The sequence below is a fragment of the Ursus maritimus genome, unplaced genomic scaffold (genome assembly GCF_017311325.1).
Source record: "Ursus maritimus isolate PB19 unplaced genomic scaffold, ASM1731132v1 scaffold_27, whole genome shotgun sequence".
In the NCBI taxonomy this organism is placed as follows: domain Eukaryota; kingdom Metazoa; phylum Chordata; class Mammalia; order Carnivora; family Ursidae; genus Ursus; species Ursus maritimus.
In genome coordinates, this window is record NW_024425230.1 from 32,850,164 (window position 1) to 32,864,589 (window position 14,426).

Consider the following 14,426-nt stretch of genomic DNA (forward strand, 5'->3'; position numbering starts at 1 on the left):
CACCCGCTCTCGGGGGAGGACCGCTGCGAGCGGGCGGAGGCCGACACCCGAGCACCGCGTACTCCCCTGTGGGGCCCCAGCTCGGCACTTCCGGTGGCTGGAGGTAGGGGCCGGGACGAGGCACCGCGACGCCCGGACCGGCGCAGGGGCACCGCGTTGCCCCGGCTGGGAGCGCGCGGGCGTGCGGAGGCCGAGGTCGCCGCCATGCCGGCCCGCTGCGTGGCCGCCCACTGCGGTAACACCACCAAAGCCGGGAAGTCACTGTTCCGCTTTCCCAAGGACCGGGCCGTGCGGCTGCTGTGGGACCGCTTTGTGCGGGGCCGCCGCGCCGACTGGTACGGGGGCAATGACCGCTCTGTCATCTGCTCGGACCACTTCGCCCCGGCCTGTTTTGACGTCTCTTCGGTTATCCAGAAGAATCTGCGCTTCTCCCAGCGCCTGCGGCTCGTAGCGGGCGCCGTGCCCACCCTGCACCGGGTGTCCGCCGCAGCACCTAAGGGGGAAGAAGAGGGAGAGCACGCGGGCGGCCCCGAAAAGGGAGGAGCGCCCCAGGCAGTCAGGCAGGCAGAAGCCGCCCCGGGGCCAGCCTCCTGCACGCTCCTCCGCGCCAGGAAGAGGGCTGCGCCTTCACAGGTAAAGGGACATCAGGAGTCTGCCGAGGGTCATGGAAGGACCCCCGGACTGTGGCTCGGCTCTGCCACCAGTGTCACCTGGGGAAGGTCACCTCACCTCGAAGGGTTCTGTCTTCCCATCAGTAAAATTAGGAGGGTGCTGTAGCGGCGATCTCCAGGTTCCATTTAACATGAACACTCTAGAATTACACTTCTACCTCCTCCTGCCCCAGACTCACACAAACACACACTCGTCCTTTAGATTCTAGAGTCGCCTTCACAGCCCGCCGCAGACTTTTTAAATAGAAAGGGTTCCATCTGAGCAAATCTCAAGGCAAGGGGTGCTTGAAACTTTTTGCATAACATAGTACCTGAGCTTGAGGAAATGTCCATTGTAACCGCCAAAATGGTAAGGGAAGGGGAATGCGGAGCTATGGGTGAAGAGGGGGATTGCTGATAAACAATCCCTTCCCGCTCCTCAACTTTCTCTTGACTGGCTTCCTGTTGGTTAAAACATCGCTGCGAGCTGAATTTTCCCACCTTGCTCTTCTGTTACCTTACTAATCCTCTTAAGCATTGACTAGACTTACTTTGCATCCGGTCACTGCTATCTTCTCCCCCACTTACCATCTTAATGAAGACTTCCCATCCTTCTTGGAGATAATCAAACTTCAGCCCTATCACCATTACATAGATTAAATTATGACTTTAATTGGATCTAAAAGGTGTTCGTTTCTAGAGATGGGAAGAGTTCACCAATAAGTGAAGCGATCTGTAACTGACATTTTGACTTTGAATATTCAGATGGGTTGGTAGAATTCTAGAGCTGAAGGGAAACTAAGTGCTCCTCTAGTCCAGATTCACACTTCACATGCAAGGATGTCAATCCAGGAGATTAAGAATTTCCTCACGGGCCTCTAATATTTGCTGTAGGTCCAACTGCCAGATCAAAACTTTTTCTGAAATACCAGCCTGCTTCCTATATGGGAGTGGGTGCTTAAGACACTTAAGGTGTCCTGAAATTACTAGGATAAAGAACAAAATTAATGACCCAACCTGCAAGTCCCTGTGTGCTTTTTGCCCCTGCCTACCATACTAGTCCTATCCAAGGCCATTGTCTTTGTTGCTCAGTATACACCAGTCATGTTGATCTTTTCCATTTTTGAACATGCTCTGTTCTATCCTACCAACAAGTCTTCACTCGTTTATGTTTCATGTAATACCCTGGAATCATCAATTAAGTCTTTTTACTTTAAAAATCAATTCAAGCATCCTTTCCTTTTGATCACCTAATGATATATTTTCATTCTTCATTTATTTCATATGCTTCCGTAGCACATACACTTCAATAACGCATCACAGTTGTCATGAAATAATTGTGTCATTTGCTTAATGTTTGTCTTCACATTAGGATGTAAGCTCCATGAGAGCAGGGATCCTATCTGACACGTTCATTATTGGCAGTACCTAGACAATATTTTGCAAATTTTAGGAATTCAATAAATATTTGTGGAGTGATTATGTGACTCTAAGAACACTTTTTTGTACTACAATAGAATTTTCAGTTCTCTGCCAGCTACCCTGCTCACCAAGCTATATACCAGTCAAGACATCTGTCTCTTCTTTTAATCATCTGTCCACTATCACTACCCATCCAACCATTACCTAAGCACATATATAATACACAAATGCAAGTATCTAGTAAAAGAGAGGAACATTAAACATGCCATGCACGCCTTTATGCCATTTTACTTCCTCATAATTATACCGTCTAATCAAAACTTGGGAGAAGAAAAGCCAAGCTAGTGAAACAATCAAAGATTTTATAACAAAGGCTAACCTTGAGGAAATCCAGAGTACATACCAAACCTACTTTGCAATTAGAATACTATATATGTTAAAATAATACGTCCAGCCAACATTTCTAACAATCCATATTACATTAATATATTTGCTGTTTATTAGGAAACTATGTGTTCGTTTTATTAATAGTTACTTTAAAAGTATATAAGGTTAAAAAGAGTTTAGAGTTGACAGCAATACGTTTTTAGCCAGGTCTGGATTGAGAACCCCTGTAACTGCTAAGAACGTTTGCTTGCGCCACCTCTGGCTCCTTTCCCCACTCACTGTGTTTCCAATTCCAGGACCAACTAACTAAAAATCAAATTTCCAGGCATTCTACGACATTTTTTGAGGGGCTGTTGTAGACACTGTTCTGGGTACTTGGTGCTTTCTATAGATAAATATCACTGAATGTTCTCTACCTGTAGGGAGCTTGAGAAAGGATTAGGGACTATCTCCCAGGAGAAAAGGGGCTCGGAGGAGCACTATACACGATCTGATATTTTGCTTCATGAGGCTGTGATTATTTTCCTTAACTGTTAATCTTGCATTCTTATTTTTTATCCAACTGTATTTTTTAAACAAAGTGTAACATATGCAGGAAAGTGCATAAATATTGTCATTAAATGATCACAGACTGAACAAGTGTAACCCCTAGATAACTCAAAGAAATAGAACACTGCTAGCAATCCAGGGGCCCCTATATCACCTGAGCTGTAGCCTTCCCTCCTCCTCAAAGAAACCAAGTTTGCTTTTTTATTTAGCTTCATAAAGTATAAAGAAATGTAGGCATTTCTTGCATCTGGCTTCTTTGTTCAACCTTATATTTGTGAGATTCATTCATGTTGCATATAGCAGTAATTTGTTTTCATTATTATGTAGCAGTCCATTGTATGAATATGCCAAAAAATTTATCTGTTCTCTATTTGGACATTAGGGTTGTTACGATTATAAGTAATGCTGCTATAAGCATTTTTGAACATGTCTTTTTCATAGGTGCACACAATCCTGATGGTATATACCTAGAATTGCTGGGACATAGTAGTATGTTAAAATTCAATAAATAATTCCAAGTGACTTTTTAAAATAGTAGTACCAATTCACATTTACCAGCAGCGTATAAGCGTTCACATTGTTCCTCATTCTTGCCTACACTTGGTTGGTCAGACTCACATTCGAGGTCTTTTGCGAGGTGTGTAGTGGTGGTTTACTTTGCATTTCCCATTTCGTAAATGAAATTAGTAAGGGAACACCTTTTCAAATGTTAATTGAACACGTAGGTAGCCTCTTTGATGATATGCCCATTTTTCTGTTGGCTTATCTTACTCTTGTTGGTTTTGGGATCTTAATAAATTCTGGCTTCCTTTGTCAGTTAAGTATGTTTCAAATATCTTCTCCTGCGGTGGCTTCCCTCTTCCGTATAGTGTCTTTTGATGTACTGAAATTCTTAATGTAGACCAACTTACCGGTATTTTTCTATATGCTTAATGCTTAAACATTCTATTAGGCTGTTTTCTATAAACTTGTTTTAAATTTTTACATTCAGATCTACAACCCATTCAGAATTGACTTTTGTGTATGATGTGAGGTAGGGTTTAAGTTTCATTTTTTTCCCATATAAATACCCAATTGACGCAGCGTCTTTTATTGAAAAGGCTAGCATTTCCTCATTATCCTACAGTGTCAGCTTTGTCATAAGTTTCTATGTAGGCATGAAGTCTGTTTCCACATTTTAAAATGCTGTCCATTTATCCATTTGCGTATTTTTGCACCATTATCACAGTACCTTAATTACTGTGGCTTATATTAAGAATCAATATTCAATTGATCGATTTCTCTTACCTTGTTCATTTTCATGGATGTCTTGGCTATTTGGGGCTCCTTAAAGTTCCATATATATCTTAGAATTGGTTTGTCAATTTCCACAAATTATCTACCGGGATTTGATTGGGACTACACTGAATTTATAAATGAATGTGGGGAGAAATAGCATATTGACAATAGCAGTTCTTCCAGTCCACAAACACAGTGTATCCTTACATTTATCTGGGTTTTTACGTTCCTCGTAAAAATATTTTATGGCATTCGATGTAAAGGTTTTGTACATTTTTTGTTTGCTTTATTCCTATTAGATTTTGCTATTATGAACAGTATTTAAAATTTTGTTTTTTATGTATTTATGTAGATAAATTTATTTTTGTTGACCTTATATCCAGAAACCTTGTGTAAGTCTATTTATTCCAATAATTTGTTGATATTTTTCAATTTTCTACATGTCTAAAACATTTCAGTAAGTAGTTTTTGATGTTTGTGCTTTTATTTCCTATTCCTACTGCACTAACTAGAAACTTCAGTATAGTGTTGGGAACCAAGGAGGTGATGAGGAATCCTTTTTCTCATTCTTATTTCCAGAGGGAAAGCCTTTATAAGTTTACCATTTTTTGCTACAGTTTTGTGGGTTTTTTGCCGCTGCTTTTTATCATAAATAGAAATATTCCCACCTATTCCTAGTTTTTGCTACAGGTTTAAATCATAAATGATGTTGAATTATATCAAGTGCTTTTTCTGAATCTATTCATGATCATATATTTTGCCTATTATTCTGTTATTGTGAATTATATTACCTGGTTTTGAAATATAGAACCAAATTTGCATGGCTGAAGTAAACACATTTTGGTCAAGGTGTATTACTCTTACATATTGCTTAATTTCATTTGATAATACTTAGGATTTTTACATCTGTGTTTATGGGCAAACAGTTTATAATTTTTCTTTCTTGAAATGTCTTTCTCAGATTTGGTATCAAGATTATGCTGACCAGTTTGGAGTTATTTCCTCTTACAGCATTCTCTGGAAATGTTTCTATAAATTGACATTATATATTCATTAATAAATTTGGTATTAATATTTGGTAGAGTTTGATGATAAAGATACCTAGTCCTTACCTGGTCCTGGAGTTTTCCTTGTGGAAAGACTTTTTTTAAGATTTATTTATTTATTAGGGACACCTGGGTGGCTCAGTCAGTTAAGCATCTGCCTTCGGCTCAGGTCATGATCCCAGGGTCGCAGGATGGAGTCCCACGTGGGGCTCCTCCCTCAGCAGGGAGCCCGTTTCTCCCTCTGCCTCTGCTCCCCTTGCTTGTGCACTCGCGTTCTCTCTCTCTGACAAATAAATAAATAAAACCTTAAAAAAAAAGAAGATTTATTTACTTATTAGAGAGAGCACTCACACACAAGCGGGAGGGGTAGAGAGAATTTCAAGCAGACTCCACGCTAAGCTCAGAGCCCGCCGCAGGGCTCTATCTCATGACCTTGAGAGCACGACCTGAGAGGAAACCGAGATTTGGATGCTCAACCAACTGCACCACCCAGGTGCCCCCTTGTGAGAAGATTTTTAATGATGGATCTGTTTTTTTTAATAGTTATGGGGTTATTCAATTTTTTGTTTCTACACTTATTTTGATAAATTATATTTTTCTAAAAATTTGTTAAATTTTCAAATATATTGACACAAAATTATAATCTTTGACCTTTTAAAATTCTATATGATCTTTAGTAATTTTTGCTTTTTCATTCTGTTTTTGATCTGCTTCACCTGGTATTCATCGGTTTTTATTAGTCTTTTCAAAAAATAAACTGCCTTCTTGGTCTTCTTTCTGCTATTTTTTTTTTTTGCATTATTTTTTGTCACTTTTCCTTCCCTCTAACTAATTTTTTCAACTTTGATTTTTTAGTTGATAGATTAGATTTATATATTCCTGAGCTAAATGATTAACAGATATTTTCTTATCTATTTTTCCATTAAACAAGCTTGGTAAAAAGTGAAAACTTGACTTAAAGTTATCTTTACATATTAAGATGTGGTATTTCATGCAAAGAATATTGTTAAGAATAACCAACTTGCTTATGTGAAGACAAAACACTGAATTACCAAACACTTCAAATTGTGCCCAGCTGCTTAAATTTTTAAAAAAAAGTTCCAGTTCTGGGGCACCTGGGTGGCTCAGTCAGTTGGTTAAGTGTCTTTCTTCAGTTCAGGTCATGATCCCGGGGTCCTGGGATCAAGCCCAGTGTCTGGTTCCCTGCTCAGCGGGACCCTGCTTCTCCGTCTCCTCCCCACTTGTGCTCTCTGTTGCTATCTCTGTTTCTCTCTGTCAAATAAATAACATTAAAAAATTTTTTCCAGTATTTTTTAAATTATTTTTGTAAGACTTTTTTTTTTTTTAGGAATGTTAGGTTCACAGCAAAATTTAGGGGACCATAGAGAGATTTTTCCATATTCCCACTGCCCCCACACATGGGTAGGCATCCCCAACATCAGCACGCCACAGGAATGGTACATTTGTTAGAGCTGATGAACGTACATTGACTCATCACTATCACCCAAAGTCCATAGTTTACATTATAGTTCACTCTTGGTTCCTCTACTTTTAAAATTTTTATTTACTATTCTTCTAACTTCTTGAGAAGTTAAATTGGATCATGGGTTTTCAGAATTCTCATATTAATGGACAAAGGGGCATCTGAGTTTCACATGCTTATTTCCCAATTGTAGAATTCCCTAGAGTAGTATTAATAAAAGAAAAATTGACTTCTGAAATGAGGATATGTTAGAAATATTTTGTGGGATACTTTTTTGTGCAATGTTAATAATTCCAATCTAAATTTATTAAGCCTAATTAATTTTTCTATACTCTTTTGTGCGTATGACTATAAATTCCTTTGTAAGCATGGCATTCACTGAGTCCCACAAGTTTTTGATATAGAATAGTATTATTTAGCTTAAAATATCTTTTTATTTTCACTATAAATTTATCTCATCTTTTCATGGGTTATTTAGAAGTAGATTTTTAAATTTCCAAACATACAGGCATTTTGTAGTTCTATTGTTGTTATCAATTTCTAAGTCAGTTACCCTGTGGCCAGAGAATATACAGCATATGAATTTAATCCTTTGAAATTTATTGAAACTTGTATTAGCCAAAACATAGGTCAGTTTTTATAAAAGTTCCATATGTACTTGAGATGAATGTGTGTTCTGCGGTTGAGTACGTGTTATGTACATGTCTATAATCATGTTTACAGCTTCTCTATCCTTTTGGAATTTTTGTCTACTTACTGTATTAATTACTGGGAGAGGCATATTAAAAATCTGTGATTTTGAATTTACATATTTGATCTTGTAATTCTAACAGTTTTCGTGTTACATAGTGCTAATATAGCAACCTCGGCTTTCTTTAGGATAGTGTTGGCATAGAATGTCTTCTTATATCTTTTTATTTTCAATCTTTCTGTATCCCTAAGAGTTTTGCCATTACCGTCCTATGATTGCCCCTTTGAAGAGAATGTATCTTTTTCCTCTGGCTACTTCTCATGTCTTCTCTTTGTTGTCCAGTTTTACTGTAAAGTGCATAGGTATGGCTTCCTTTGTTTTCATTTGGATAAATACAAATAGTACTTTTGTAAAACCATGTCTTAATGTCTTCTCTCCATTTTGGTGAATTTTCAGATGTTATTTGCTCAAATAGTGCCTCTGTCCCATTTTCTCTCTCTTCCTCTGGTACTACAATTAATATCATTTATGATACTTTTTCATCTTATCTGCTTTGTCTCTTGTGATCTTTTCTTTATTTTCCAAACTTTTGTCTCTCTGTGCCTCATTTCACATATTTTCTTTGACTCGTGTTCCAGTTGATCAATATATATTTGGAAATTCTGCTTCTTAACCTTTTAATATGAAGAAGTAATAATCAGATATGTGCACAAAAGATTTATGTTCAAAGATTTCCAATATAGATTGTTTTAATAAATTACAGTGTATCGGTACAATAGAGTGTATATAGCCATAAAAATTATGTAGAATATTAAATAACATAGAAACATGATATATTAAAGGAAAAAACAAGGTTACAAAACAGATGATCCCAGTTTTTTAAAAAAACACATGGAAAAAAACAAAAAGGTTCCAAAATACAAAGTTGTTAACTACAGATCAAGAGATTATGGCTAATTTTTACTTTATTCTGCTTCTCTGTATGGTGCAAATTTTTCTCAGTGATAAAAAGTTTTATTGTTCTAACAGGAATAGAAGTTATTTTTAATAGCCTAATTAAAGCATAAACCCATTTTGTAAAGAAATACGTACTTATTCTAGACTTTTATAATGCTTGTCTTAGAAGTAGATATAGCCAGTGGAAATTGGTCATAATTTTATAAACACAAATAAAAAGGTAAGACTTATATTTTGATTTAAGTCCTCAGTAATATTAGGTGTAATTATTCCTGTTCCAAAGGACTCTTCAGGGCGCCTGGGTGGCTCAGTCAGGTAAGCATCTGCCTTCAGCTCAGGTCATGATCTCAGGGTCCTGGGATCGAGTCCCACATCGGGCTCCTGCTCTGTGGGGAGCCTGCTTCTCCTTCCCCTCAGCCTCTGCCTCTCTGTCTCCCATGAATAAATAAATAAAATCTTAAACACAAAAAGCAAAGGGATTCTTCACAGAAGTTTTTTCACGAAGTTTCTATAACTTGGGTGATAATAGCCTATGTTACAACAACTATGAATGCCAACTAAATATTTTTTCATTGGTTCAAAGACAGTTGCCACGACCAGGGCGCTAGATAAGACTGCAAAGCACTTTAATTTTTTTTTTTTTCTCTATCACTTCTTACTTCTTCCCGCAGGCCTCCTCACATATTCCAGATATCCTTTCTTAGCGTCTTCCACATAATTTCTAGGTACTCAGTCTTATGTTACCTTCTTTTTAAAAATTTTTTATTTTAATTCAATTTAGTTAACATCTGCTGTTTATTAGTTTCAGGGGTAGAATTTGGTGATTCATCAGTTGCGTAGAACACCTAATGCTCACTCCATCAAATGCCGTCCTTAATGCCCATCACCAAGTTACCCATCCCCCCACCCCCTACCCCTCCAGCAACCCTCAGTTTGTTCCCTATAGTTAAGACTTGTGTTTTTTATGGCTTGCCTCCCTCTCTGTTTTCATCTTATTTAATTTTTCCTTCCCTTCCCCCATGTTCATCTGTTTTGTTTCTTAAATTCCACATGTGAATGAAATCATATGGTATTTGTCTTTCTCTGACTGATTTATCTAGCTTAGCGTAATACCCTTTAGTTCCATCCACATCATTGCAAATGGAAGATTTCATTCTTTTTGATGGCTGAGTAATATGCATATATGTGTGTGTGTGTATATATACATATATACATATATATACATATATACACACACATATATATACATACATATACATATATATACACACACATATATATACATACATATACATATATACATACATACATATATATATGCAGACACACATATATATGCATACCACATCTTCTTTATCCATTCATCTGTCAATGGACATCTGGGCTCTTTTCATATTTTAGCTATTGTGGAAATTGCTGCTATAAACATTGGGGTGCAGGTGCCCCTTCAAATCACTATGTTTGTATTCTTTGGATAAATACCTAGTAGTACAATTGTTTATGTTACCTTCTAAGTATCCAAATCCTCCTCCTTTCTGCCTCTTACTTCCCTGGCAAATCAAAATTTCCATTTCACGTTGTAATTTTTCTCAGGGAAGTATAAAAACATTAAAGGCAATCATATTATTTTATTTAAGTGTTTCTCTGTAAGGTATAAAGGACCAATGATTAGGCTTTCTAGAATAATGCTACTGCTATGATATCCAGTAATTTAATACTAGTAGTATTATCTCGTATAGCTATTGATTTAGGGGGAAAATAATGAGTTGTAAGAAATTAATAACTTATAAATTTCTGTTTGACCAGAATGCTTAGCATTTTATGATTTACAAATAGTAAAGAACAGTATGGCAGAGTTCTTAAGAACTTGGACTTTGGAGCCAGCTTGCCTAGGTTCGAATTCCAGTCTTCCTAATATGTGACCTTGAAAACTATTATTTATATTGTTTTACCACTCACTTTGGAAAGATAAACCGTACTAGTTAGACTTACCTTTGATATAGTTCTCCTCTGATTTATATTTTTAGATTACATGTGAAAATGAAGTTAAACAAACACAAGTCCCTGCTAATAATCTATCTTATGGTGTCACTTCAGTGCCTACTCACTGTGAAGAAGGCCCAGTGCATAAAAGTACACAAATGTCTCTGAAAAGGCCCCCTCACCGCAGTGTTGGTATGTTTAGACTCTTCAACTGATCGATAATTGAATTGATCTTTTGTATATGAAAGATAATGACAAGCAAAATGTAATTCACAAGCAAATGTGTTTATTCTCTTTCAGGTATTCAGGCCAAAGTGAAAGTGTTAGGAAAACAACTGTGTAATGCCATGACTCAGACCGACGGATTGCAGTCTAGAAGTGCCTCTCTCTTTGACATTTACTCCAGTGACTCAGAGCCAGATGCAGACTGGGATGTCAAGAGTGAGCAGAGCGATTTGTCTTACGTAGCTGTGCGGGTGAAAGAAGAATCTTGTTAAAACTGCAACATCAGGTGACTTGATGTCCTATAGATTTTCAAATCTTCACTCACATAATTACTTCTTTGTTCTTGTAAATCTTTCACTTTGGGATAGTTGAGTTTCAGCAAAATTTGCTCAGCTCTAAGGCAAAAATGTGGCCGCCTGCCACAATAATGAAGATAATCCTCCCCACCCCCACTTGCACGACTTGTATCTTGTTTTCTTTTTATCCTTTTGGTGGAAATCGAGTTATAAGACAAAACCACAATAGCAGCATTTCCAGATGGAGATTAAGCACAGAATGTTTAAGCTTACTGCAGAAGCAGCACTCATATGGGACTTGTATGACATTCACAGGTTAGAACGTCACTATTCTAAATAATTTGAAGATAATAGTAAGCACAACCAAGTCTGATACTATTAAATGATTTGGGAGCCAGGAAACTTATCCTTGATTATTATTTTTTTATCTTGTATATTTATTAGTTTGTCCATTTGTAATACTATTGGACTTGGGGATCAGTCCCTGTGAGCATTTCTGGTGAAGTAATGGCTCTTACAGAAAATTTTCAAAGGAATTAATTTAAATAGAGAGAGAGTTTCATATACTTGGATTGCCTTGTTAATGCAATCTATTTGCATTGGTTCCTATTACAATAAACCAATTAGCCTAATTTAGATTGAAATTATTAACATCATGCAAAAAAAAGTATTATATTTCTAACATATCCCCATTTCAAGAATTAGGTTTTCCTTTATTAATACCATTCTATTGAATTCTACGTTTGGGAAATAAGTGTGTGAGAAATAGCTGCCCCATCTGCCATTCACCAGGAAAATTTCTATGGCAATTTTGTACCGTGAAGTAATTTGTTACAATTGTTTCTGAAAAACTTACTATAACTCTAATCTTCTATTGAGAATAATAAAAATAAATGTCCATTTTATACCTCACATGTCTTGTTAGTTGCGCATGATTGGAAGAACTTGCATGCATTTTATCCTAGAAGGTTTAAATAATACACCAAAGTGATTTTCTTCCAAAGCTAATTTCATGTGTGACTCAATTTGAACAGTGTAATTTTAATAAAAAGAATAATAAATAAAATATTAATAGAAGTTGTGGGCCTGAACAATGATTATGTAAACACATAATACTATTACTATTATTGTTATTGTTATTATTGTTATTGCTGCTTTGGCTTGAATTTCAGATGACTATTTGATGTTTTGAGAGAGCATTGTGTTTTAAAATTAAGAATATAAATCTTCTGAAGCTAAATACTGTCAGTAAATATCTATTGCTTCTTGAGCTTTTGAATAGCCTATCGCCTTAATTCAAATTATAATGAATGTTATATGCCCATTCATCCCCAAATTTCACTGCCATGAGTTTACTTCATTTCTATGTGTTAAACAACTTTGACAACCATAACCTACCTTCCTTCCTTCCTTCCTTCCTTCCTTCCTTCCTATTCAGTTAGGTTTTTGTCTCTTACCAGTTGAGAATTTATGTTTGGTTTGTTGATTCACATGGTTTTATAATGTATTGCACAATGCTTCACTGTCCTAAAGTAAAATGAAATACTGCTTTTATTTTATTTTTTTTAAAGATTTTATTTATTCATTCGACAGAGATAGAGATAGCCAGCGAGAGAGGGAACACAAGCAGGGGGAGTGGGAGAGGAAGAAGCAGGCTCATAGCAAAGGAGCCTGATGTGGGGCTCGATCCCATAACGCCGGGATCACGCCCTGAGCCGAAGGCAGACGCTTAACCGCTGTGCCACCCAGGTGCCCCACTGCTTTTATTTTAAATTAAATGTGAGGAACTTACAGTTTATATAATATTGATTACTTTTTGCATATTTTCAATTATCTTAATTTCTTTTGTTGCCAGATGAGTTTAATGGGGGAAGATGAGATATACCTCAACCCTGCCATTATTTTTCATTTGTTTATGTAATAAGTACTTATTAAACATACTCTGTGACAGATAAGTGTTCTAGCCACCAAGTATACATTGGTGAGCAAGACAAAAATTCTGCCCTCTTGGTGCTTACCTTTTAGAGGGGAGCCAGACAATAAACAAGGAAATGGATGAATAATTTTAGATAGTGATTCGTGCTATGAGGAAAACAAAGCAGAGTAAGATGTTAGAACATAATTGGGGTGGGGAAGAGGGTTTGCTCTTTTAGTTAGGGTAATCAGGAAAGGTCTCTCCGAAGATACAATACTTAATCAGAGACCTTGATGATCAGAAGAAGCAATCGTGTGATGATTGGAGGAAGAGCAGTCCACACAATAGGAATGGCAGGTGCTCTGGTATTTGAGGAACAACAAAGAGGCTGGGGTGGCTGGAGATAATGAACTAAGCAGAGAATGGTAAGAGATGAGATTGAAGTGGTATACAGGACCAGATCATGTAAGGCATTTGCTGTCACTATCAAGAATTTTTATCTTATTCTAGGCTTAAATTCTATTTTAAATGTATTTTATGGCTGGCTTATCTGCCAGTATTTATTTCTTACACTTAAAAAACATAATTGGATTCACACATAAAGTCATTGCACTTTAGGCAAGAAAAGAGAGAACTATCAAGAGTGTGTGAATATAAAATAGAAACAGAAGGAAAGCTACCAAACTCATTCTATGAGGCCAATATTACCTTGATCCCCAAACCAGGCAAAGACCCCCTCAAAAAGGAGAATTACAGACCGATCTCCCTAATGAATATGGACGCCAAAATCCTCAACAAGATACTTGCTAATAGAATCCAACAGTACATTAAAAGGATTATCCATCACGATCAAGTGGGATTCATACCTGGGATGCAAGCGTGGTTCAATAATCGCAAACCAATCAGCGTGATACATCATATCAACAAGAAAAGACTCAGGAACCATATGATCCTCTCAATCGATGCCGAAAAAGCATTTGACAGAATACAGCATCCTTTCCTGATTAAAACCCTTCAGAGTGTAGGAATAGAAGGTACATTTCTCAATCTCATAAAAGCCATCTATGAAAAGCCTACTGCAAATATTATTCGCAATGGGGAAAAGCTGGAAGCCTTTCCCTTAAGATCAGGAACTCGACAAGGACGCCCACTCTCGCCACTATTATTCAACATAGTACTAGAAGTCCTTGCAACAGCAATCAGACGACAAAAAGGGATCAAAGGTATTCAAATCGGCAAAGAAGAAGTCAAAATGTCTCTCTTCGCAGATGACATGATACTCTATATGGAAAACCCAAAAGAAGCCACTCCCAAACTATTAGAAGTTATAGAGCAATTCAGTAACGTGGTGGGATACAAAATCAATGCTCAGAAGTCAGTTGCATTTCTATACACGAATAACGAGACCGAAGAAAGAGAAATTAGGGAATCCGTCCCATTTACAACAGCACCAAAAACCATACGTTACCTTGGAATTAACCAGAGACGTAAAGGACCTATATTCTAGAAACTATAAATCAGTCTTGAAAGACATTGAGGAAGAC

General features: G+C 37.1%; 1 protein-coding gene across 1 annotated transcript; it reads left to right on the plus strand.

Annotated features, from left to right (window-relative positions):
• The first annotated feature begins 116 nt into the window (after positions 1-116).
• THAP10 (THAP domain containing 10) lies at positions 117-12,237 on the plus strand. The gene is made up of 3 exons (XM_008708664.2): positions 117-633; positions 10,491-10,638; positions 10,747-12,237. The coding sequence occupies exons 1-3, from the start codon at positions 205-207 to the stop codon at positions 10,941-10,943; spliced, it is 774 nt and encodes a 257-aa protein (XP_008706886.2). The 5' UTR covers positions 117-204; the 3' UTR covers positions 10,944-12,237.
• The last annotated feature ends 2,189 nt before the right edge of the window (positions 12,238-14,426 follow it).